At 38.6% G+C, this 27,052-nt stretch overlaps 2 protein-coding genes across 3 annotated transcripts; one reads left to right on the forward strand and one right to left on the reverse strand.

Annotated features, from left to right (window-relative positions):
* The first annotated feature begins 1,565 nt into the window (after positions 1 to 1,565).
* On the forward strand, positions 1,566 to 6,362 carry rbm15 (RNA binding motif protein 15). The gene has a single exon (XM_079467166.1). The coding sequence runs from the start codon at positions 1,718 to 1,720 to the stop codon at positions 4,274 to 4,276; it is 2,559 nt and encodes an 852-aa protein (XP_079323292.1). The 5' UTR covers positions 1,566 to 1,717; the 3' UTR covers positions 4,277 to 6,362.
* Positions 6,363 to 9,621: 3,259 nt separating this feature from the next.
* On the reverse strand, positions 9,622 to 25,204 carry slc16a4 (solute carrier family 16 member 4). Of its 2 annotated transcripts, none has more exons than XM_079467167.1 (11): positions 24,927 to 25,204; positions 24,117 to 24,249; positions 22,146 to 22,269; positions 20,463 to 20,595; positions 20,207 to 20,339; positions 19,883 to 20,026; positions 19,575 to 19,736; positions 18,699 to 19,265; positions 14,248 to 14,459; positions 12,399 to 12,492; positions 9,622 to 11,629 (listed from the first exon to the last, which is right to left on the reverse strand). In XM_079467167.1, exons 3-11 carry the CDS (start codon positions 22,166 to 22,168, stop codon positions 11,424 to 11,426), a joined length of 1,674 nt encoding a protein of 557 aa, XP_079323293.1. In that variant the 5' UTR covers positions 22,169 to 22,269; positions 24,117 to 24,249; positions 24,927 to 25,204; the 3' UTR covers positions 9,622 to 11,423. The 2 variants fall into 2 exon arrangements, with proteins under 2 accessions (XP_079323293.1, XP_079323294.1); XM_079467168.1 differs by having other exon boundaries at positions 24,117 to 24,323.
* Between the last annotated feature and the right edge of the window lie 1,848 nt (positions 25,205 to 27,052).

A 27,052-nucleotide genomic window follows, 5' to 3' on the forward strand; every position in this document is an offset into this window, starting at 1 on the left:
CTCAAAATGGGAACAGATCGACAATTGCTTTGGGCCAAACATTTCCTGCTGCTTCTTTTCTTTGTGCATTCAGGATGACAGAAGTGCTGGATCACATTAAGTGCCAGTTTAGCAGACCATGCCGTGTTTTAGAGAGAGCGGACATGTGGTTCCAATAGAGGATAGAAAGGGAAGCTGACAGAAAGTCTCTCCACACCCACAGCTTCAAATTCCAGCCTGATCTTTCAAGAAAGTGGAGCCAGTTACACATGCAAACTGATTAAATCCCAGATTAAAGGATGAGATAAAGATACAGTTAAGAAACACAAGAGAAGCGTAACTAAATTGATGCGAAGTGCAACAGGACTGGCAGGATGTTGTGGGATGAAGAATGTACTCAAAGGGTCTGTAGTGTAGGCCTACTCTATGTTGTGTTTCTATGACAGAATGGGGTGGTTTCCCGGACAAGGCTTAAAACTAGTCCTAGACTAAAATAAATGTTAAGAGATGTCTAAACTAAAAAAAGTTAGCAGTGATGTGTCTTAAAATACATCAGTGCCATTGTTTTTGTCTAAAAATGCACAAAAGTAACGTTTTTTTGTAAGGCATGTTTGTAAAAACGATTTAAATGTCCTAATTTAACTTAGACCTAGTCCCGGTTTAATCCCTGTCCGGGAAAACACACCATATAACATATCGCATATATAGAGACCTGTTGGTACACAAAATCTAAAGATTCAAGATTAACATAAAATATGTGATGTGATATCCGAAAAACTTTGCAGAGAAGGGAGGTAGTAAGGTAGACCTGTTATAATGACTGTTCTCATATTGCAATAACGTTACACAGACATTCTAGGGGTTTGATTTTAAATAGGCTACTCAGATTCTAAAACAACAATATTGTAGCCTATTGGCTTGTGTATTTGTATTATGTCTGTATTTATATTTGTACCAAACAAACCAAAAAGTTTAAGTAGCCTAACCTACATCAAAGAGAAAGGCATACATTATTTTCTGTATCTTTTAAAACGTTAAACTAATCCTGGTTATTTAGCAGACACAATTGGTATCCATGCGTTCTAAAGATCTATAGAATTTATTTTAAAAAATAATACATTTTAAATTAAGCATTGAACAGTCACGCGAAACAACCCATTTTCACGTTTAAAAAAGTATTTCAACATCCCCAAACATTACCCTTCTGTTCACATCAGCGAGACAAGCAAACATCACCATCTATTGGACATAAAGTGAATTACAAGAGTTATTTCGCTTTATGTATTTATTTTACCACTTAAAATTTGATAAGAACGTACATTTGTGATATAAACAAAATGTATAATGCAATTTTACCGACATGACTTGCTTGGTATACCACATGTCTATGTAATTGCTGAAAACTAACTGATAAATGTCTTTGACTGTCACCTCTCCTGTGTATGAAAAGGCTACGGTAAATATTGGCGTTTGGACCTAAAATGGTGACTGGGCGCTGTACTGGCGGTCTTGATCGACAGACATTTCTACCAATAGCATTGAGGTTTTTGAGACCTTCAACCCAATCAAAGTCGGTGGGCGGGTTATACTTTAGTCTTGACAAGATGGCGTATGCGGTTGTTTTGCCGCAGAGACACTGAACAAATTCTAACGTTATAGTTTAAATTAGCAAACATTGCGATAGCATAATTGTTATAAAGTGTTTTTGCTAGTCGCGCAAATCTAAAGAGCATTTACAATGAAAGGAAAAGAGCGGTCGCCGGTGAAAAAGCGTTCAAGGGCCTTGGATGATATACGAGACAGGGGAGGAAGCCACCCGACCAGCAAGAAAATGGGGGTTAACTCGATTTCTGGCGGCGGAAGCAACAACGGTAACACTTCGTCTAAAAGCGAAGGAGGATCCGCAAGACGAGGATTAATCGGCGATAAAAGAGACAGTCGAGATTTTGACGGACATGTATCCAGTCGGACTGGGAATAATCACGGTTACACGAGCCCAGTTGCAAGCTCGAGCGGCAAGAATCACGCTTCGAGCCTGTCTTTAGAGGCGGCCGCGCGCACCAATTCACGCGGAGAATCACGCGCAGCGCTTCCCACGAACGAAAGTGAGTACAAAACTTTAAAAATCAGCGAGCTCGGCTCTCAGCTCAGCGACGAGGAAATAGAGGATGGCCTTTTCCACGAATTCAAAAAGTTCGGGGACGTGAGTGTCAAAATCAGCCGTGTTAACGACGAGAGAATCGCATTTGTTAACTTCAGGAGACCCGACGATGCGAGGGCTGCTAAGCACGCGCGAGGGCGGCTGGTGCTGTACGACCGTCCTTTGAAAATTGAAGCTGTTTATTTGAATAGGAGGAGAAGTCGGTCTCCGGTTGACAAGGACCATTTTTCTGTCGTCGCAGGCCATAGACATTTGCATACTCAGAGGCCACTCTCTCCAACTGGTCTGGGCTACAGGGATTACAGGTTACAGCAGTTAGCCCTCGGTCGGCTTCCTCCTCCCCCACCCCCGCCATTGCCCAGAGAACTTGAAAGAGAAAGAGAATTTGCCTTTTATGAAGCAAGGCCGGCCTACATTGCAGAGCGGGCCGCTCCTTTCCGTGAGGAGGACTTCATCTCACCAGAGGACGACCAGAGAGCCAACCGCACACTGTTTCTGGGTAATTTGGATATTACGGTCACTGAAAATGATTTGAGAAGAGCTTTTGAAAGATTTGGGACCATCACAGAGGTGGACATTAAAAGACCCACCCGGGGCCAAAGCAGCACCTATGGCTTTCTTAAATTTGAGAACTTGGACATGGCCCACAGAGCAAAAATCAGTATGTCTGGAAAAATCGTTGGCCGTAACCCCATTAAAATTGGTTACGGCAAAGCTACCCCCTCTACACGCCTATGGGTGGGCGGGCTTGGACCTTGGGTTCCTCTGGCTGCATTAGCGAGGGAATTTGACCGCTTTGGCACTATTAGAACTATAGACTACAGAAAAGGTGATACCTGGGCTTATATTCAGTATGAAAGCCTGGACGCTGCGCAAGCAGCCTGCACACACATGCGTGGATTTCCTCTCGGTGGTCCAGACAGGAGACTAAGGGTGGACTTTGCTGACACAGAGCACCGCTACCAGCAGCAGTTTCTGCAGCCCCTTCCTTTGCAACACTATGAAATTGTCGCCGAGTCTTTTGTCCACCGTGCCACCCCTGAGGCCATCAGAGTGAGAGAACGGACTCCTCCGCCACTGCACTTCAGAGAACGAGAACTGTATGGTGGGGCCGAGTGGCCAGCGCCTGCCATTCGTGAACGTGTCAGAACGCCTGCTTTTGAGCCCCTAGAACACTTGGAACGTGAGCGACGGCGAGAGGCGTGGTCTCTAGAGCGAGAGCTGCCTGGAAGAGACCTTGGGCGTAAACGCAGGCTCATGGAGGATGGGAGACATCTGGAGTGCTCACCTGACAGCAGCAGCGAGTGGGGGTCCCGGCGCCGGAGACCTCCATCCCTTGAGGGCAGCCCGGGAGGGAGCAGCCGTGACGGGCGGTTCAGTGACTCTGAGCGGCCTGCGAGAGCAGATCGAGCATCCCCAGCACGAGAGAGTCGTAACTGCCTGGACAGAACCTCTGGAGAGAAACGCAACAAAAACAGCAGCAGCCTGTCAGAGTCCAGTATCGGAGCAAGTCCAGCAGAGAGAAAACGAAAAGCGGGCGATTCAGCCAAAGGTGCCTCCAGAAGAGACCGATCTGAGAGCAACTCCAAGAGCAGCCAGGCCTCAAAGCAGGAAGCAGGTGGGAAGCTGAGCATGGCCTGGAATGGCATGTTACTCCTGAAGAACAGTAACTTCCCAGCTAGCATGCACCTCCTGGATGGAGATCTCAACATTGCCACCAGTCTCCTCATTGACGGCAGCACGAGCGGTAAGGTCACTCAACTACGCATCACACAACGTCTTCGCCTTGACCAGCCCAAGATCGACGAAGTGTCTCGCCGCATCAAAGTCGCAGGCCCGGGCGGATATGCGGTTCTACTGGCAGTACCAGGCAGCTCTGAGGAGACCTCATCTTCGGACCCAGCAGCATCAACACAGAGGCCGTTGCGCAACTTGGTTTCATACCTGAAGCAAAAGCAGGCAGCTGGGGTCATCAGTTTACCCGTGGGGGGCAGTAGAGATAAGGACAACACTGGGGTCCTGCACGCATTCCCACCCTGTGATTTCTCTCAGCAGTTCTTAGATTCTTCTGCGAAAGCTCTTGCCAAAACAGAAGAGGACTTCCTGGTCATGATCATTGTTCGAGGAGCATCTTAAAAAGTCATAACACATGCTAAAGTGTTGTTTAATGCCAGCTTCTCTAAATGTCTCTTAATTGCATGCTATGACGTGGTACAACAGTAAAGGGCATATGTCATTACCTGCTCTGCCAAACGTACAAAAAAAGAAAAAAATGGCCCATATAGTAAAATTTAGTTCTATGGCAATATATTTGTTTTCTGTTGCAAGTTTATTCAGATGTCTAGTTTTTGATATGTTGTTCCCTGCATATAGGAACGAATGGAACTGGGCATATTAGAATATAAACTTTTAATTTGAAATTGGTAATTAAACACTCACTATCAACATGTATTTCAGTCATCCCTGTACAAAATAATTTCTGTTTATGTGGTTATCAATTGATCTCATTTAAAGGCAACTTGGGGTCATGTGACTGGATGCTTTGAACAATCATTTAATGATGGCAAGTGTAATATAGGTATATAGTCATGTAGGCAACTTAAACAGGAATAATATTTTGCTCATTGAACTGCATGTTGATGCTAGTGTTCTACTGTAGACCGTTGCAGAGGTTTATCCAGCTAATGTACAAAGATAGTCAATAGATAATGTCATCAGTGTTATATTGATTTAAAAACTAGAAAACATAACTACTTAAATTCCCCTATTGCATTGAAAATAAATTGTGAACCTATTTTCATGATAAAGTAAATATTTCTAAGCCCTCCTAGACCAAAGCTTAATGTCAAGGCAAGTGTGTTTAAAGATGAAAGAGGTATTCTGAAGTGTTTCTTTGTTTTGGGTTACATTTCATAGTTTTTTGATTGATGCATTCTGGTTTAAAAAAGAGAAATTCTTGTTCATTGACTGTTAGATTTTGTGTGTGTGTCAGAGGAATAATTTGATTACAAAAGGTTTTTAATTTATTTTATTTTTGTCCCATAGGACTGTCAAACATGTCTGATAAAGTTTACAGTCACATTAATAATGGTGTGCTGGAGGTTTTTTAGTTCACCTGGAAATTTAAGTCTGTTATCATTTACTCTTTTATATTGAAGCTGTATGGCTTTTTTCGCGTGTGAAATGTGTGTTTAATGTCACTTTTCACATACAATGAACATATTTGGTAATTTAGCCTGTCAGTCTTTAACATTCATTTTAAAATATTTTTAGGGTAAATAGAAAAAAAGCTTATGTTTTTACAACATAAGATGAGTAAATGAGAACAGATTGACTTTACCTTTGTCCTATAACATATTGAGCTAGATATGCTATGTGGATAACAATTGGGTTACAGGGAACATAATGTGTTAAACATCTTAGACAAACAAATGTAAAAAATCTTGTACATTTGTGCAATTAATGAAATTGATGCCCTTAAAAATTGGTTCTTGTGCAGCTGTAAGACCGTTCTAAATTTGATTTTACTGACTCTTTAGTTGTCCGTGTAAATCGTATAGTACATTATTTTGTTAAAAAACTCAACATAAAGCGGTTTATGTTTGAAATATTACACATGTTGTGATACTTAGAATGTGTCATTGTTCAAATGGTTTTAAAATGACAGTCTATACGTTCTCTAAAATATGTGTTCTTAGTCTGTTTAGCAAATTGCAGTGTATTGATAAGATGAATAACTAACATCTTTTCACGTTTGATTTTTATATTTACACTAAATCTTGTGTTTTAAAAGTTGATCAGTTGTTGATTTATATAATGACACCTTGTTTGTGTACACGAATAAGTGGACATACTGTACCAGACTCACAGGACAGGAAAGTGACCGTTCCACAAGTGCACATCACTGGAACCAGAAATGATTGTTTGAAATAATTCAGGAGCCCTTTGGATGCACGAGGGCAAGAGCTTTCCATTTGTTGTTAGTGTACTCTCACAGAGAGCATCTTCCTGCTTGTGTAATTGTTTTTGTGCTTACAGTTCCCTTATTTAAACGGAGATAATGACACTCTTGATTTGTGCTGTGTTTACCTGATTTCTTGATTGAGAGAAAGAGGAATCGGTCACTCCTCGCGCAGCTCTGACGTGGCTGTTTGTACACACACAAAAAGTGCACTGGCCCCTCATTTGATTATATCACGCTGTCAATAAATTGTTTCATTTGAGGGAGAAATGTTTATTCCTTGGAAATGAATTGAAGAACGCCCGCCGCTGCTTTTTCGGTTGTGTTTCGGGAGGAATTGTTGCTCAATTGCTTGTTTCCGATCAGGAAAGAAGTTCTCCCCTTTGTTTTCGGCTCAGGATCAATGATGGCGGTGAGAGCAAGGGAGAGAGCTCTTGTGTTGCCCAGGGTATTGTTGATTTGTGTTTTCCTGGAGTTGCCCCCTGTGCTGTTTAACCGAGGGCTCTGCTGCCCCCAACCCTCACACAGATCAGGGAGAAGGGTGCTGAGCGTTGAGGGAGTGGAGGGATGATGCTCGCGCAGACCTTCATCTAAACTGAAATATCTGTTTCGGCACCTTCGCTGTGGTCTCTGAATTCTCACAGGCGTTTCCTGCCACGAGCTTCCATATGCATCCCTCAGATGGAAGAATCCAGGCTTGCTGTAAGCTGGCCGGCCTCTCAGCTGTTTCACACTATGCGTTGCCAGCACGACTACCAGCATGTTTCAGGCCGAATGAACCTGATTTCCAAATCAGAGGAGCAGGTGTTTGTTTGTTCCATCCTTTGATTTCTTCTGATATGATTTTGTTTCGCTCCATTGAGATTCAGTGAAGGAAGAGGATTTCCACGATCAAAGCAAATTAGAGAAGCGAAAAGCATTTTAGCCTTCAGTACCGTGTGCGTCTTGAATCGATAGTTTTATTTTCTTAAACGTTTGTTTTCCAAGAGATTTTAAAAACGTCCACTGAGATGATCGTTGCATGGTAAATTGACACTCCATTATGAAGAAACCCTGAAAGTATTTCCCACTGCCAATGTGAATTCCTCCAGCATTTACTAATGGAGTTTGCTTGCAAGGAGCTTCGTCTAGAGGAAGAAAAGTCTCACTAATAAGAAGTCCAGTCAGCTGCATCACTTCTCCGGCAGTTCGTTCAGGCCTCTGAATGATAGACGTGAGGATTCAGACCAGTGAACTGGTGTGGGTGGTGAGTAGGGGGCATATACATCTTACTGGGTCATTAGACTCGAAGTCTGCCTGCCCCGTACAGGTAAGTGTCAGTAAAGCACCAGAATAACAGGAAAATCATTTTACCATTGATGTCAAGTTCTGTAATTTCTAAAATTTAATTTGTTTATGTTTTTTAACAAATTCAGATTTTATTTGTATTAAAGTAGCAGAGAAGGTTATGACATTTTACTCGACCTATTTATACCTTTTACTTCTAGCTGAGATAACATTTTTCATTAATAGGAATTGCTAAACATTTATTTTCAATTTTCAAACATGATTGTACTGGGTTACTTGGCAAATGAATTACTGTTTGATTATACTGTTGGCTACTTTACAAATTACCTTGAATACATGAATACCTTTTGATCATTTCTTTTTTAAATCATAACCTCTGCAGAAATTACTGCATGGAAAAAAATGACAGAATTCCTTTTGAGCTTTATTACAATCTGAACATTGAATCTGCTTGCTTGTTAATGTCAGGTAAGTTGTGTTGGTTTGCCATCTAACAATTTTCCATACAAAGAGTTCAGATGCAAAAGCTTCTAAGCGCCACTGGAGATTGTTCTCCCATGTTTATAATTAAAGTGATTTTACTTTAATGTCAAAGAGGACATATACATTTTCATTAGAGTGAAACCACTGAACCTAATCAGGAGTCAACACTAATTTTTGCTAATTTTAGCAGATAATTTCAAGTGGCACTTTGAGCCTTTTGCATCTGAACTTTTAATATAGTTTATTTGTATTATAGTGAGGGGGATTTTTAGAGCAGTTTTCATTCAAGGCCCCCCCCCCCCCCATAAAGGTTTACTCCATATAACCCTTTACAATATAGTTTTTTTGTCTTTGTATATGTGAAATTAGTTCATTTGCACTACCAAAATGTCCTATGGTAAAATACAGGAAACATTGTCATTGCAACCCACCTTATTCCACTTTGAGACCCACAACAGTTTAGAACCTGTTTTAAAGCACAATGGTAATATGTGGGTATTATGTGCTCTATTATTTTAATGTTACGAGATTTTGATATACCGTAGAGCTTACGGCGGTTAGTAAAATTATGACCAATCTGTTTTAATATGACAAAAGAGACTTGGCAAATATAAAAACCATTACAGGACTAATATAATGATCTTATACGTTTTAATTATTAATAATTTGATTGTTTTTTGTAATAATCTAGTCACAGAACCCTATAGGTTGAATTCACAATAAGCTCTAATTGTTCTTTTGTGTCTTCACCACACAGGTTGTCTTGTTTTCAGATGCTATGGAATGAGCTTAGTAACTTGGTAACTGTAGGTTTCTGTGGTAACGCTCAAGCCCCTCCCCTGGCCTCATTTGTTTGTGTAGCCAGGGCACCATCCCTTTTCCAGCTATTGAACAGACTGTTCTCACTGCAACAGACCAAAACATTAGCTCATTGTTCTTCGTTGTAGATATGTTCTCACACCACCTCAGTATAAGCTGTCGCATGATGGCTGTAAGCTGTTTCTGGTCTCACCAATGGCTTGCTGCCCTCTGATTTTACACAATGTTTAGAACAAAAAGTCATAAGGCCTAATGAAAAATAGTTAAGAGTTATTTATACGTGTGTACTGTTCTGCTACTGAACAGTAATTAAGAGATCCTTCACTAAACAACTGTAAATTGTTGCATTTATTTTTACATCACCTGATGTTATTGGTATCTGTCGGCATCCTTTACTCTTTTCCATTCTAACACCAACCAAAATAAATATTTAAAAAATTATCAGATTTTCCATTTTTAACAGATTTTCTGATCTTAATTACTTACAGGTTGACAGATTGATTGTCCTGCTGAGTGACAAACCCAGTTACACGTTGGCCATCCAAGAAACTTTGATTGTTTGTTATCTTTTCTCTCTTTATGAAACATTAATTAATTTTTTGTATGTTATTTAATACTTTCACTGGACATTTTCATCAGATAGCTGTAATAGTTTGGATTAAAGCTCAGTTTTTATTTTATGTAGTTGTTTTGGTGTTCACAGATATCAGTGTTGCATCAAATGAGTGCAGCGTATCAGGTGGCTGATCACAGACATCACAGGTCAGATTCTGTAAGTAAACACATATTTTGTTAAGTAATTTATAATTTTTGATGAAGTAATTTTGGTTTGATATTATATATTATAATATACTGTATATTTTGTTATTTTGTATTAAGTTTAAAAATATCAGCTAAATTCATATTACTAATGGATGCTACTGATAACACTGATGTTATAAAATATGTATTTTAATTTTAAAGGAAACCTCTGGAGCCAATCTTATGTAAAATAGCCTTTGCAATTGTCGTATATACTACATGCAATTTTCTCAATAAAATATTGTTTACACCACAATGTGTTATTTTGATATGCTAATACAACACAAGGAATAAATGAATGTATTGTGAACATAACATTGTTACTACTAATACAACAATGTATTGTATTGCAAACATTTGTTTTAAAGTTTAAATGTAGATCCCATCTAAATTTGCAGAGATTCATGCCTATCTTTTAAAACCTAAAGAAACACACCTCACGCATTAACAAACATTTGTTTGAAAAGCCACAGAGAATGGCTTTGTTCATGGTTGGATTTACTCTCGGCACTGAACATCTTGACAACAAAATATACAAAACATTGTAGATAATAAACCCTAACACATCAAACCACCGTAATATAAGTCGGTTTGGATAAAAGCGTCTGCCAAATGAATAAATGTAAATATCTAACTAACAGAACAACATAGCTGGTGAAGTCTCTGTCTCTTTTTACTTTAAAGTGTTATTGTCTCCTGTTTGAAGGCTAAGCTTTGAAATGTACATTTACCTGTAGAAGATTATTGAAACACTTCTAAACCATTTCTTAAAAACACAAACTCTTCATCAAACAAAAGCAAGTGTAAAAAGCCCCAAAACCACATAATTATTAGTGCCCAAAACAATGGCGTGTTTCTATCAAACTCTTTGTAAGAATGTACTTTTGATTTTGTTGCTATGTACTGTATTGTGCGTGTTCGTGTGTGCGTATATACTAGTTTGAAAATCCACAGTTTTTATAACAACATTGCTAAAAGCCATTTCAAAGCTTGACGTTGCATTCCAGTAGCAGTACATAAGATGTGCCACTAGAGGTCAACAAATAACGTGCTTTATACGTGGACCTGTTCAAATGCATAGATCTGTCATCTTTGGCTTTCATTACAAGTTAGCACAGTCACTGCATACAAAGGCAAACAGTGGTGATAAACTTGCACAGTGAGATATTTACTACTATCCAAACTAAAATCAGTTTACCAAAACTATAAAAATTCTCACTGTACCGGTCTGCATTTAAGGTACCGAACACATGAACCCACAATCCAACTGACCTAATTCTTGCAATTCTTGGCTCATTAGCATCAGAAGGATATTCACTCATAATCTAAGTGAAGGGATTTGTTCCAGAAAATCTCTTGTTCGTTGTCAGTAGTAACCAGTATGAACAGTGATTTGGCCCCAGCCAGAAAAAGATCATGTCTGGAATATTGAGATTCTAGCTCAAACTTTTTGCAATAGGGGCATTAATGAAAAAATCAAACTTGATTTAGGATGTCTGTCACTGTGACTCAGTTTATACAGTCTTGTAGACAGCCCCAAACAAAATAATACTTATGCAAATAGAAAACAAACATGCAGGCATTTACAGGCCCCTTACAGGCTTATTGCATAAAACAAGGGTGTCAAACTTCCAAGGGTGTCAATAGTGTAGCGACAACGATTCAGAATATAAAACTATAGATGATGCCATTTAGGATTCTTGTGCGGATTCTTCAAAATATGTGGCGGTTAAGTCAAAACAACAAAATATTGTAGTGTCCTCAAGCGTTAATATAGTGTTGGTCATGGATAAACTTCTGCATTCAAATGAACACTCATTTGCTTCCCATGCTGTGGTCCATACAAAAGTTTAGGTCAGGTCCTCTTCCGATCAATACGCACGGGTGAACCGCATGGTGAAAAACTAGACCACTTTAAGTTCACTCCTGTTCTTATACGACACTGTTTCTCTGAGGCGCTGGGCATAAACAGCCATTGCTCCACATCAGCTCCTCATTTGACATCTTCCGTTGATTCTTTCTGGCCTGCCAGCGTCTCGCCAGAGGCTCCAGGAACAGAGAAACCGATGAGAGCAGATAACAAACCCCAGCCAGGTAAAAGGAGCAGTCGTAGGTCTGAGTGTAGTCGTACAGAAAGCCTTCAAGACAAAGCGCGAAGACTTATGAACAGAATGCAACTTCCGCCTACGTTTTATTAGGTTCAAATAGATAATTTACTTTGCACAATAAACTTATTATAGTGGATAGAGACATTTCTCCACTTGTTTTTTAGTGAATATGCTTTTGAAGGAACAACAAGTTTACAGTGTATTCAGGCACGTTTCTAGCATCTGTTTAAGTAAGTCCAGAAAAGCCCTGGGTAGGGTAGAAAATTGGTTTTGCTTCTCCGGCTACTCATTATTTTTGGAGGTGGAGGGATTGCAGAAGGGGCCCTGACAAGATGGTTCATGTTAGCATAACTGTGTTATAGAGTTCAAGGCAAGGTCTATACTTGTGTTAAAGGGGCCCCTCTGCATTTTCCTTTAGAGTAACATGTTCTTTCACATAAGGAGAGTAAAAATGGCAAGAATGCACACTTTTTGATTATAAACTGCTAAGTATCCTTAAAAACATTTGGAAACCCAGACAAAATTGGTTGAAACTGCTGTCAATCTTACCATACAGGACATTCTATTTTTGTATGAGTAAACATGTCTCCCATGTACCCCTCTTTAAAAGAAATATGAAACTGTATAGCCTCCACAATTCACCCTAGCTACATACAGTACAGATGTAGGTTTGCCACATGCATTAACCGGCCATGTCTTTTCTAAGCTGTTGGTTATTCCCTTTCTATGGCAAGATTCACTTATCGATGCTTATAGCTTCCATGATCTAAATCATAGCACTCATTTAATCTTCTCATACCTGCCAGAGGAGGACCTGTTAGACAGCCAAGTCCCACAAAAAACATTGAGAAACCCATGGAGTTGTTTAGCTTCTCAGAACCCACCAAGTCCACCTGGAAAACAGGGAAATGAACAAAATATAAAAGTGACTTCTCATAATATTAGTTAATTGGTTGTAAGACCTGGATATGGTTTATATATAAAAAGAGCAATAAATCACATTTGTATGTAAACGTTTGAAGAAAGCCCTCGGTCACAAATAAACCGCCTGAAGGTAAACGCTCTATAGGACAGACAGGATCTAGCATTCCAGAAGAATACTTTTATTTCTAGGAAAACATGTTAAATATGATGTTGAAACTGGAAATACACAAGGGTGTTGATGTTTGAAAACAAATTCTAGAAACTGTGTGAACAAAACACAGTTTTGTGTTTGTTGCCATCAGCTAACATGTTTGTTGCCATCAGCTAACATCGTCGTTGCTTACATGGCTAAATAACAAAACAGAACTGTGATTAAAGAAATAAGCTTAAAATAAATCATTAACCGTGGAATGTTGATTATTTGTTAATTAGGGATGTATTTTATTTTTGCCATCACTGACACATTGGATGATATTGTTGTTATTTAGCCGTTTCCCAGAAAATCAGTGGCCATCTGCAACAAGCACCTTAATAATTGCACTGTGTTTTATCACTTTAAATTTTCTTATGTGATTTGTTGTGATTTGCGAACAGCTCCAGTTTTTCATAAAATCACTCAGTGGCTCAAAAAATTCAGTGGCTTAGTGTATATCACAAAAATATAAGCTATATTAATTTAATCGTGTAAATAATTTTTCACCAGTGGGACATATTAAATACAGTTAATTTCTCAAAAATGTACATATACCAAAGTTTATTTAATGAAACGAAATTAACATTTTATTAACAAATCATATTTTTAAATACACTTAATATTTTTGGTGAATTCTAATAGAAATATTTGTATTACCTTTTTGCTTACATTTAAAAAGTAATCAGTATGTTTATTTTTGTACACAGTTTTTAAATGGAATCAATGTTTTTGAATGTAAATAGTTTTACCGTAAAATCACTGTTTAACTTTTTAGAATGTTGGTTTAGTTTGTCAACTTAAAGCAAAGTGTGAGATTCACCTAAATTCTCCAAGAGCCCATGATTTCCAATTCAACAAGCAATGTTTATTTAATGTCTAAACATTACATTTGGCAACACAAAAGCCAATCTTAAAAACTTTATTCTTAAAGCTTAATTCTCTTTCTTAAAAACTGGTTCACAGTCAATGTGTCCATAGGATCATTTTGAAACATTAAACCAATAGATTCCTTGCAGTGGAATGAGAATCAGTCACCCACTTACATGACCCTTCACGGAATTACACTACACCACTTTATACACGTCAGATTACTAGAAAGAAGATATTTCTATGACCAGACTTAAAAACCTAGAGAAAGGGTATAGCAATGTACAATGAGAGAATTAATATGGCTCTTTTCACCTTTCAGTTAGAAGAGTCAATCACCTTTGTTTACTCTAGCACACAAAACTAGTAAAATGTAGCATAAGAAAAAATGTAAAGCTCGGAACTCAATTTTGTTTTGTTTTACAATGATAACCACACATAAGCAGTACAGCGTACTGCTTTGCAATGCAATTGCAAGACCATGGGTTAATGGTTATTCAAGGTCATTCTCAAGAAATGCAGATGGTGATAAAACATATACTAATGTATTTTAATGCATTTCTCATAATACTAAGACTCCTTTATGTATTGCTGGCCTGCTTTACATTTCTTAGAACAATTTTCATAGTTGTGAAATTACCTCTTGCATAGGTAGGCTACTCACCAGCACAGGAAGCAGAAGAGCCATATATCCCCCACAGAAGATGGCAAAGAAGACAGCATAGACCATAAGCAGGATGTAGGAGGTGGCCAGGGGTGAGAGAAGATTAACCAAACCACACAGGATTAGATAGGCTTTATGGTAGTGATATTTATGAACCAGATTCCTATCCGTCACCCAGCCAGATGCAAGCTGGGCCACTGTCTCTGTTATACCTGTTAAAGAGAAATTGATTCATCAATTGATTTGATCGCAATCACTTTCTCTACCAAGAATAGTGAAAATCTCTGCAACTGCTAAAAAGGTGCACTACCACTCGAAACACCTAAAAACTTCAAAATCTGCATGAATGGTGACAATGCTTTCTCACAGTAGACATTGAAGCATGTGACGCAATCTGTTTGTCAGCCCTAATAGTGACGTGAAAAGAACAAAAGAATGATAACAGATCTTGTGGTGTGTTGGATTGTTTACGGTTGTAAGTTCAGTGTCCATCTGATGCGGTGCTATATTGAACAGTTCAGGAAAATACCTGAGGCAGCACTATTCCGCAGATTAATAGATAAACAACACAGCCTTAAGTGACACACACTGCTAACATGTGGTTATGTCACAGATGATTGAACTAAAACTAGTATTGTACCATGCAGTATATAAAACTGTCTTTTTGACCTACTTTTTTATGTAAAGAAGTAATCTGGAGATTTTAACGGCATCTAGTGGTGAGGTTGCGAATTGCAAACAACGGCTTACTCCACCCCACAAGACGTAGTTCTAAATAACATTTGTACGGTGGCCTATTGGTGCACAGCAAATAAAATTAAAAAAGCAAATTTAAGTTCAAAACGCAATCAAGCTACAACGGAATGGAATAAAGCCACAACGTAATAAAGCCACCACACAACGGAATCGAGTCACAACACAACAGAATCGAGTCACAACACAACGGAATAAAGCCACAACACAACAGAAATGCTCCTGACCACTAGGAGGGCCCAAAGTTCTTATTATTGTTCTATATTTTTGGGTACATTCGGCACTTCCGTGTTTGGTTCAGTGCAGACAGCAGCGGGAGAGAGATCCAGAAGAGCATTAAGGATTTTCACGCTGATTATTAAATCCGAGGACAAGCATTCGAAGACATTTTCTTTCAACTGGAGCGGATTCTAGTCTTTGGCGGTCAGAAAAGAGCACACGACTGCTTCAGGCCACTATACACATCAACACATTAAATGACTGATGACGACTGGACTTTCTGCTAAACCAAGAAATCTATCGATCTATTTCCTGATATAAATGAGCTATGCAAATACAATCTTATGGTGTATCATATGATGCTTGACTCGAAGTGACGGGATTATTCTGTGTTATTGTAGCGTCAGTTGCGATATGTCTAGCAAATTTTCAGTGGTAGACATGCGGTAAGCTGCAAACGTTTCGTTGGAGGCACGGAGGTGGTGCGCAAGCATTGCCCAAAATCGAGCGGCATCCACGCTGGCTTTAACCTATCAACTTTTTACTGAGCTCAAAACACGGAGAACATAGATTTAATAATGGGATTCCCGAAGTTATAAGACCTAACAAAAAGAAGACAAATACAGAGAATTAAATAAAGAAAACAGAGTGGGTTGATTTGCAAGTTAAAATACACAATACATGCAAAATTTCATAGTAAACTGTGCCTAACATGAGCGTCATTAGTATTAGTCATTGTCGCAAAATTGACTGCATATTTAAAATATATATAAACTGCAGGTAGGTTAGTGACCTTGAAAGACCCCTTTAACGCAACACATTGTCACTAGGAGAGACATCAGCAGCACAGCAACTCCTCAACTGCCAAGTCTGATGAAAGGGCCACATACATTAGAATGACATGACTAGCCAATCAAAATCAAGCATTCAAAAACGCTGTGTAACAAGTCTCAAATTTGTTCATATGACATTGTTTACCATTGATATTCAGTTTTTCCACATTAGAGCACACTTTCCTTTTAAATTCTTTACACAAACAAAACAGGCTACCAAAACCACTAAAACAACCCCCAGCAATGCGCAACTCCTACTTGGCATAACGTAGCTTTTTCATGTCGAAAGTGCCCTCTAGTGGTCGGGAGCATTTCCGCTGTGTTGTGCCTTGATTGCGTTGTGTTGTCAAGTTGTATTTGCTTTTTAAATTTCGTTGTGCTGTGCACTAGTGGGCCACTGTACATTTGTGTAAATTGATCCTCCTTAAAACTACACACTGGACCTTTAACACACGTAATTGTTTTTCATATTATAATTATCATCCTCATCCTCATCATCAATTTAATTATTGTTATTAAGGGGATACACTGAAAATGCTGTCATTATTTACTCACTTTTGTTATTTCAAACCTGTACGACTTTCTACTGCAGACCACAAAAGAAGATATTTTGAAGATTGTCTCCTTTGACTTGCATTGGTTTTGTGTCCATACATTAGAATTGAATGGGTACCGCCATTGTTCGGTTACCAATGTTCTTCATAATATATTTGCTGATTTGCAAAGTCATTCAGGATTAAAATAGCTAGAGGGCAAGTAAATGATGATAGAATTTTTAGTTTTGGGTGATGTTTAACAACACCAAAGGTTTAAATTAATTAAGTTTTCAGTTTTTAGTTCAGTTAAACATCACGAGTTCTTGAAATTTACACTTAATAAATTCCTGGTATTTAATATTTTTCCTTTTGTCGTAAACATGTTTCGTGCAATCCCAGCATGATTTGACAATGTTCCAAAGAACATCCTGTAAACATTAATGGATGCATAAAAATGTGAACTTTTAAGTTAAATTCTTTGAGGTCACATTTAATTAGTGCAGAGTCATAAATACAACTTTTACACAACTTTTGTTTTGTTAAATCTTAAAACTTTCTATTTTTTATTGAGGTTTAAAATAAATCTCATATTTTCAATCTAGTCTCAGACGTTTAGATCTCATCGATTATGTTCACACAAAAGCCCACCTAGACACACCCTGAAGATCTGAGAAAGTCTTCGAGTACAGCAGAACTTCATGAGAAAGGCTTGAGCCGATGCTGTAGCTCACACATGTGGGGTCATTTAATGCTGCCCGGACATAAAACAAAACAGCTGCTCAATGTTTGCATGTCCTCGGTGTGTCCCTGAAGGTGACAACCCGGTGTGTCCCACTCGGACACAGAGACATTTCGTGAGTTGTTTGTGTGTTTAAATCCCAGCAGGGTCAATGGGTTTCACAGCTGTTCTTGTCCTGCTTTGCACAATGAGACTTTAAAGCACAATTTCGGCGATGAAAAGTAGCAAACCGTCTTCATGTGACGTCCTTTGACGTCCTTTATCCACAAGACTCTGTAGTGTGTTGGGACTTTAACTGGGGTAATCGGGCATGTGACGGGTGTTTGTGGACACTAGACTGTACTCAGTGGACACAAAAGGAATGGGCGAATGTGATGTCGTCTCTACATCAAAGATGGACAATGAGCCCACACTGAGGAACAGAAAGCCCCAGTGCATGTCGGATTGCTACCAGCTCATTAAAACACAAAACGTGTTTGGCTGGTCTTTCCACATTCTTTTGTCCACACCGATGCCTTGGTGGCGCAATGCACAATGCCAGCCACTTCAGAACTGGCCATGGAATACCGAACCTCACGGCAGCTACTTGGGCTGTTGCTTAGCGACTTCTCTCAGTGAGCGACCCGCCACGAGAAGCAGCTTTCAGTGGCTTGAGCTTTAGTTCCACGCTCACTCTGTCCAATGTGAAAAGAGCTTTCGGAATGCAGGTGGGGGGAGTGTGTCTTTTGGAAAATTGGGAATTTTGTGCGTTTGACTTAGGAAATTACGGCTTGGATTAGCCTTATATCTGGCAAGTCTGACAATAAAACAAACAGACATGAAAAATAAAGATATATTACTGAAATCACACTTTGGGGGTGTATTATTGATACACATTTTGCATTCACTGTGGCTCTATCAATATGAAGCGCTCCTGTTTTAGCCACTAGGCCAAAGTTCCTTTTTTATGTAAGAGCACGCATTACATAACACTGCAGATTTTAAACTGCTCACAAATAATTAATGTGAAGTCGGTTATGTTTTGTATCAACCCTGAAACTCCAAATTAGAGAGTCACACTGCAATATACAACAATTGTAGTGCATCTTTCAGATATTCGTTTTGCTCTTCCTGGAAGCACTGCAAAATGTAATGCTTTCCATTGAACTACCATGCTGTGGTCTTTGGTCTACTGTTTTGCTATTGCATTGCTCTGCAATGCCTCTTTCCTATTGATTTTCTTCTCGATTACACATTATTAGTGTACAGTTGACCTGTTTCAGCCAGAGCGCAGCTATAAAAAACAGCTGACTAAAAGATTTTTGCACAAGAAAACAAGAGTCTGAGGTTTAAAGCGGTTGATCAAAGGTAATGTGAGAAAACACGACTTACCAGCCACAGAGATAATGAAGGAGGAATCCATGGGGTCAATGCCCAGATTCCGTGCTCTTGCAGACAAATGGAAGTATGGGATAAAATAAGCCAACTGACTGAAGACCAGCGACCAGGTGTAGATGCAAAAGAAGGGGTTCTTCAACAGAGAGAAGTCCAACACTTTTTGGAGGTTTTCAGGTGGGGTTTCAGTTCTGGTCTTTTCAAGTAAACCATCTACAGGAGATACCCCATTCCTGTCAGAGGACTCTTTAATTGGGCTGTTGTCTGTCCCATTTACCCCATTCTGGGTGAGTTTTTTATGTTCCAGATTCTGTTCATGTGCTGGGTTGTCAATTATAAGCCCTGTGAACAGGGGTGAGCTGTCAGTTTTGGAAGAAACGTTGGACACAGGTGTGTTGCCATTAAGGCTGTTCCTAGAAAGGTCTTTTTCAGATTCGCTCAAGGGACCAGTGTGAGCCATGTGCGGGATGGAGTTTGAGGTTGGAGGTGCTGCATTAAGGGGACGCAGAAGCATCCCAGAGGCCACCAGGTTGAGCATCAGACCACCCAATATCAACAGAGCTCCTATGAACATAAAGACAAAATAGATTTTATCATTTTTGTTTCATTCTGTGAACTACAAACATTTCTCCCACGTTTCAAACAGAAATAATTGTTTCTATTTGCATTTATTTGCGGAAGCTTTGGCACATTTTGGAATTATAGTAAACTATGAAATAACACAAATTAAAATATAGAAATTATGCAGTGAGGTAAAAAAATATACATTTTATTTCATTGTAAAAAATATGTATTGACCAGTTAACTAGAATGAATTTATGTATATAAATTGGTTCTATGTGTTAAGTTCATTATAATGAGACTGTAAATTACCCTGCCATGCATACTGATCCAAAAGCAGTTGAGTGAATGGAGCGAGGGCAAAGGTCAAACCCATGCCAGAGCGTCCAATGGAATACGCAGTTGCCAGTCTCTTTCGGAAATAGGTCACTGTTACAACAGATGTGGCCTGATACAGAAGAGCAAACCCAAGACCTGGAGTGATCAAAGTTATGTTTATGACAAATAAGAAGTAACAAAAACGTAATTTCAGTCAATGGATTTCAGAATAGAGCTATTAATTAACATCAAGACACGTATTATAATACAGTATATAGTATCAAATAATCAAACAAACATACCTACAACCACCCCCATGCTAATGTAAAGGTAGATCACACTGGGGGCAAACATGCTGGAAACAAAGCCAGCACTGACGAGAAATGCCCCCGCTATAGAGGTAACTCTGTTCCCCAACTTTGCACAGGCCACTGAGGCCAACGGACCTGACAGGTCACAAAAAAACATGTTTATGACCTCTGTGTGAGACAATATTGATTTTGGGGTAATGGAAGCAAACCAGCCCAACAGTCAATGTTTCAGCTGTGAGTTTACTGTATGCAATGACTATAATTCTTCCTCATGTTGACCCTTTGGGCCGAGGATGGTCACTATGGCGACCGTACCTCCAGAGAGCCTGAGGCTGGACATGATGGATCCAATCCAGCTGATGCTCTCGGACGAGCCTCCAAACTCGTCCTGCAAAGCCAAAAAGAAGATCCCGAAGCTCTTCAGTGTGCCCATGACCAATACGTTCACCTGAGAAAACAACAGCAGATATCATTTTAAATAAATCTTATTCTATTTAAAAATGTGTTTCCAGGACAATAAATGAATATCACAGCAAAGAGGTTTTACATTCCAGTCAGACTTAGAACTTACCAGGAAACAATGAAGAACCACCATCCAACCCCATCCTCCATCTGGTGGGTCCACATACACAACCTCCTTCTTTTCTTTCTTCATGGGCTTGACTTCTTGTTCATATCTAGGGATTATGGCTGCCTTGCCGTCACTGAAACATCACAACAACCGGTTAGTGATAAACACAACCTTATAAAAGTTGAAGGTCATTTGGGTGAATTATTTATCTTGATTGTTATTTCTTCCAAACCTTTTGAAATGTTAATTTCACTTCCAAACCCTTTTCTCTGAAATATTGTAATTACTGTTTTATGTCCTGGTAAATATTTTTTTGTCACGTTATTCTTTCTTGGTGCACTGTTAATCTTTAAACGATTTCTGCGTCAGGAGGCAGTTGACCATGATAACATCAGTGCTATGTACTATGGTTATAAGTAAAAGGTTCCATCACTATGAATCCATCCCAGACATCTTACTTTACAGCTAAAAACAAAGTATGTGTTATACATTAATTGTACTTGATGTTCAAAAGGCTAGGAGACTGGAGCAAAGAACAGACAAAGGCTAACAGGTTTGTTCAAATAAACCGCTGTTGAAAAAAACTGCATATGTTGGTTAGGTCTGTTTTTTCTAAGCAAGGTAGCTGGTTTAAGCTGCTCGTGTGGTGGTCACAAGCAGCTAGCTCCTAGCTCAAGACCAGCACATGACCAGCTTAAACCAGCTACCATGCTTCAAAACATACCTAACTAGCACACACGGTTTGTGGTTAACCAAACGACGAGTCCCTGCGCAAAGCGGGACCATCTGAAATATACATTTGTTTCCTTAACAGACAGTGTGTTAAAAGTCTATCACAATCATTGTAAGACTGCAGAACGATATTTATGAAATAAGTCGTTTGTAAAACTAAAGTGTGAAAAGATCAAATGCTAAGTAGCTGTTTCTTTCAAGAGAAGACAGACAGGTTGAGTGCCAAAGCATGCAGAAACTTCTTAGGGGATTACAAAGCAATGAATTGGCCCAGTGTGTTGTAAATTAAAACATTTCCTTCCATGCCCTAACCAGGGTGAAGGAATGTGTCTGAACATGTGTGTGTGCTTGAGTTTTGTTATGCATGTATGTGAAATCGCATGTGTATTATGAACATTGAAAAGGTAGTATTAAGTACAGTACAAATTGTGCTCCACCCTGTCACTCAACCTCGCTTGAAATCCTTTTTAAACCCAGAGTTTTTTTTAATAACAAAATATAATCTGATATCAACAAAACTGATGTGATAAAAGTGTGAACTATTCTTAAGCATTCTGAAACTGTAAAAAAAGTGTGTGAGGTTTGTCTATGTGGTCCATGAAAATGCATTCAGCATGCAGGTCAAACCTGTAACATTCACACAAAAACTACAGATTATAGTTATTTATATCTACAAAGACAATAGAAAAATGATTGACGCATGCATATACGCCTGTTTTTTTTCTTTTAATAATTTATTAAATATGCTATAATCCACAAATTGCACAAAATGTGTGTTTACATAAGAAAAACACCACTCAGTACACCACTTACCCATTCATACACATATCCCTTTTGACAAGCATACATTTGAATGTAATACAATATTATAATAATATTAATTTAACAATCATTTAAACTTTTAATGTTTGCTCATATCTAAACATAAGGTCAGTGGAACTGCAGGCTCACCTGTGTTGCTCTTTCGGCAGCATAGTTGTGACACCGGAAAATGAAGAACCTGTGTGCTGACAGTTTACAGTGTCATCTTCTGCACTGGACTTTTAACTTGCAGATCTCGTTTTTGACCAACCTGCTACACAACAACACAATTCAGGTGTTTTAACTGCCCATCATCTGCAACCATTGGCTGCTGGAATGTTAAGTCGTGTACTTTATCTCGCATTTCAATCTTATATTACTTTAACAAATGCACTGGTGCAAACTTTCATTGTTGGAGATCTGATTTGGGGCCAGCAGACACATAACTGTGTTTTTCTTCTGGTTTAAAAATCAAGATGTTTTTGCTTCAAACTTTAAACAGAGCTGACCCTTTTGTGTTATATTTGTCAAGAATTGGATATTTTATAAGTTAAATATTACATTTGACATGTAGACCCCGGACCAAAAAAAACAGTGAGGGTCAATTTTTTTAAATCGAGATAGGCTACATTATCTGAAAGCTGAATAGATAAACTTTTCATTGATGTATGGTTTAGGATAGGACAATAATTGGCAGAGATCTAACTATTTGAAAATCTGGAATCTGAGGGTGCAAAAGAATCTAAATATTGAGAAAATCGCCTTTAAGGTTGTCGAACAGAGGCGCTTCACCAGACCGTTGCTAAGAAGCAACAGGGTTGTTTTGACGTTCTTGGCTGTAATGATGCTGCCTCCAAATTCGCCTATATGCCCTTAAAGTATGTACTGTTTTTGTCATGTAAAAGTGCATATATTTTAGTGAATTGCAAAACTTTATGCAGGCACTGGGACATACTAACATGGTAATATCAGCTATTAAGTGTCCATGCATTCAGGTTTTGGGTTCAGCTACCTCCACTGGGCGTGCACACTTCAATTTCGCATATTTTTTTGGCAACAGTTAATTACAATTTATTTATTATTGTAAAAGGTTTAGGGTTGGGGTAGGTGTAGGCATTAGCCATTATTCACCGAAAAAGGTAGACCATCCGGGTACTTTGAGAATACTCATTTCAGCATACTATGATTAGGAACATACTAATTTCGAATACTATTTAAGACGGAGAGTATGTTGATTGGGATGCAGCGAGTAGATGAACACGAAAACGGAAATTCTAAGCTTTACATAGATACCAAAGAGCGGGTAGCTCTTCGAAGTTTCTATGTATTTACGGTAGGAAGGAAATTTACAAAGATATCTTCATGGAACATGGTTTTTACTTAACATCCTAATGCTTTTTGGCATGAAAGAACAATTTATCATTTTTGACCCATACAATGCGTTGGTTATTGCTACGATATACCCGTGCTATACTTATGACTGGTTTTGTAGTCCAGGGTCACATTTTTGAGTTTTTCTCACCCAAATCCACATGCGCTCAAATAAATAAATAAATGCTTAAAAGCTATAAATCACACGTTTATCCTCACTTTACAACTCAATGATTTTTCCATTGATCCTTCCTAAACACATATTCACAGAATGTTTGGGTAGTACATTTCGTCACAGAGCTGTTGCAAATGCAAACACCTATTTAAAATTGCACGCCTAAACGGGTTTGTAAATCAATCATTTTAATTGTACAAAGCATTACCAACTTTTCCCAATATGCAAATAGCCTACTAGAAATGGAAATATTAACAGACTTTATTACATTTAATCATGATAAAAAACAGGCAGGAATCAGCCCTGGCTTTTGGTTTGGCACAAATTCAATACTTAAGAAATGCATTGCCATTATATGTTGAAATGTTGCACGTATGTAAAGGGTTAACTGCCCTCCAGGATTCACCGCACAGTTCAGGACATCCCACACATTAAATGTTATGACGGTTCCTCTTCCATCCTCAACTAAGACATCACAATATACGACAACCTTACGATCGTGGAATTAAACGTCAAACTTATATTCGCTCACAATCTCACACCACGACACTGCTCGACTTATGCACATTGCCTACCCCAAACGCCAGTGCCGATCCAGTCGCGCGCTGTCCGCAGCCGCATAGCGCTCTTCGCCGGATAGCGCGCTCTAGAGTTGAAGTCCAGCGGCGTGCATGTGAATGCGCGCTACTTGAGTGCAGCACTTTACACCTATCAGTTTCAATCGACAGTAGACCGTCAGATCAATTAGAAAACTCCCGCTTGATGTGATCAATGGTTGTTTTCTGAAAACATTGCATGTTTTTATTTTTTCAAACTTTATGATACCAAGGACCACAAAAAAAGATCATTTTGTGAGGGACCGCCCATTTTAAAATGCATAGCTATTTTTATGTGTAAAGAAACATTTCAACTTTATAAAAACATATTTGTCCAACAAAGACAACATATTGATTCTAAGATTAAAAAGTTGGTTTTCACCTGCGGATTGCAAAGAAAAAGAACTATGGTGAAAAGAACTCTCTAGAAAGATACAAATATGAACATTCTGGAATCTCTGTAGCAAAAATGCAGAGACACACATGAAACAATTATAATGTTCAGTACACTTTTAAATGTTTCTTAAGTTTTTGAAATCTCTGAGGACTCCTTGCAACCTTTTGAGGTCACTGGACCCCCGTTTGAAAACCCCTGTATTCGACTTTTTCTTTATCAAAAGTTTAAAAACATGTTAGAAGCAATAAACCATCTGTTGGATACAATTATTTCATGTACAGCCAATTACATAATATGTTTAATTTATAAAAACATGCATATAACCTACAAAGAAATGTCTTGTTCTGTCAACGGGGACGTCGATAAAAGAAGGATTTTTAAAATGTACTTACCATTTCCTCCCAGGTTATATACAATACCCGTGTATTTCAGGTTTCACTTGTTTCGACTTGATTTAGGTTTCCTAACTCGCTTCAGTTGCGCCGCGGGCGGCATCGCTACCATTTTCAATGTCAGCTCCTCCTGATATTAGGCCATGTCTTACCAAAGTCATCCCCGATCGTGACTTGACTTCCAGTGTGTGTTTACTCTTAATTTTGAGGATGTTGGAGTCTCTCAGGTCACATCTGACCTCTCGGAACACCGCCACAGATTGGATTCACTGTGTACTGATGCGGTGTAGCGCCACGGTCCGACCCCTAGTGCGCTTCAGTAGGTATTGCACCATTTAAACGACCTTATGTACATAAATATCTTCAAAAATCGAATTTAAATTTGTGAATGTAAAAGATTTCAAGAAAAAGTAATAAATTAATAACAAACTTAATACAAAAGGTATCACACTTGGGGCAAACACTAAAAAGCATTTTTTTATACAAAAGTTTGGGGATATTTTTATCAGCATTTTACCTAAATTCCTTTCAGAACTTGAACGATGTATTACAAGTATGTTAAATTATTTCTGTGCATGTTTAGAGCACAAAAAGCCTCTAATGTGTCACGGTGTATAAAAAAATTGTGCATGTGGGGAAAGAAGGTATTCCACCTGGTACTATCACAGAGATGAGCTGGAATGAAATAATAGCTGAATGAAATAGAAGCTGCAAGGTATCAAAACACATGGCTGTGTATGGGACTGCATAGTCCACTGCCAAGAATGGCAACAAAGTACGGCATATGACCATCATGGCTGCCCACGAGCAATAAAAAGGGTTGCCTTAGCTGTTAAATCACATTTTCTTGTAGATCACAATACTTAAACAAAAAACGCTGGTTTTAAATTGCCTACCAGCTTGGTTTAAGCTAAAACTAGCTAACACCAGGAAACTTGGTCAGCATGGTTGTTTTGTCTTAGCTGGTTAAAAATGTAATTAGCTGGTATAAACTGGTCCACCAAGCCTGACAATGGTGCACAAGTAGGCACTGTTGCATGCTGATTCAAGAGTGGAGTATTTGCATTAAATTGGCACATAGAGCTTTGTCTTATGGACTGGTGTAATTGAGGCAACAATTTTGGAAATTTGTAGTGGCAAATTGTTTCACATTTAATTAATTAATTTGATTTTTGGTTGTAGCTCAAAAAATATTTAAGCTTGGTTAATCAGATTTTTCAAAAGCATCATACACATGGCTCAAATGAACATTTAAAGTTTGTTTCAATACCCTTCTAGTAAAGTTACAGCAGTGACAGAAGTGCAAACGTTACAATTTACGATGATCAAAATAATTGTCGGTTACAATGGGGTTCATTGGACTTTCATGCTGCCAAAACACACTTTGTCCAAAACTTTTTAAAAAATCACAAATGATTGTCACCTTGCAATGAGAGAAAAAGGCAGAAAGCACAACTTGGTCGACCCTATGTAACTATGAAAAACATCCATGTAACAGTTAACCCCGCGTTACTCTTTGCCCCCCCCCCCCCTCCCCCTAATTGTAATCTTGGTTAGTTGTTCGATTAATTGTGCAGTTCGATTAAATTTGCCGTATTATAAGCGAGTTGCATTGCAACTTTAGCAGATCTTCCACCTGAACAATGCTGACTGTACCACCAGAGGTTTAGATAAGACACAATTCATCAGGTTTCATCATACTTTATCCTTTCATAATACTTTTACTGTCACTCTGTTTACTTACAAGTCTTAATAATAGGACTTTTTATGTATTTCATAATTCCTTTATTATAATGCTTTTACTGTCACCCTGTTCATTCAAATCTTTTACAATTAATTTGTGAATTAATTTTGATCTCTTATGTTTTGACTGACAGTGTTGGAAACAGGGTTGGCAAATCATTACTATTTGAATAATTGTACACAATGATACAGCGCAGTATTTAGTGACAGTTGTCTTGAAGTTTGCCCTGAAATCAATAGGCCACTGTTGTTTTGAGCTTTTGGTTCGTAATATTTTGTGTTGCACAAAGTAAAAAGGAGCCCGTAATTCATCCTGAAGTCAGCAAAACTGAGATTAACGACGACGCAACTGACAATAATAACATGACAATACGACATACTTT

The sequence above is a fragment of the Barbatula barbatula genome, assembly GCF_947034865.1.
Source record: "Barbatula barbatula genome assembly, chromosome: 11".
Lineage (NCBI taxonomy): Eukaryota > Metazoa > Chordata > Actinopteri > Cypriniformes > Nemacheilidae > Barbatula > Barbatula barbatula.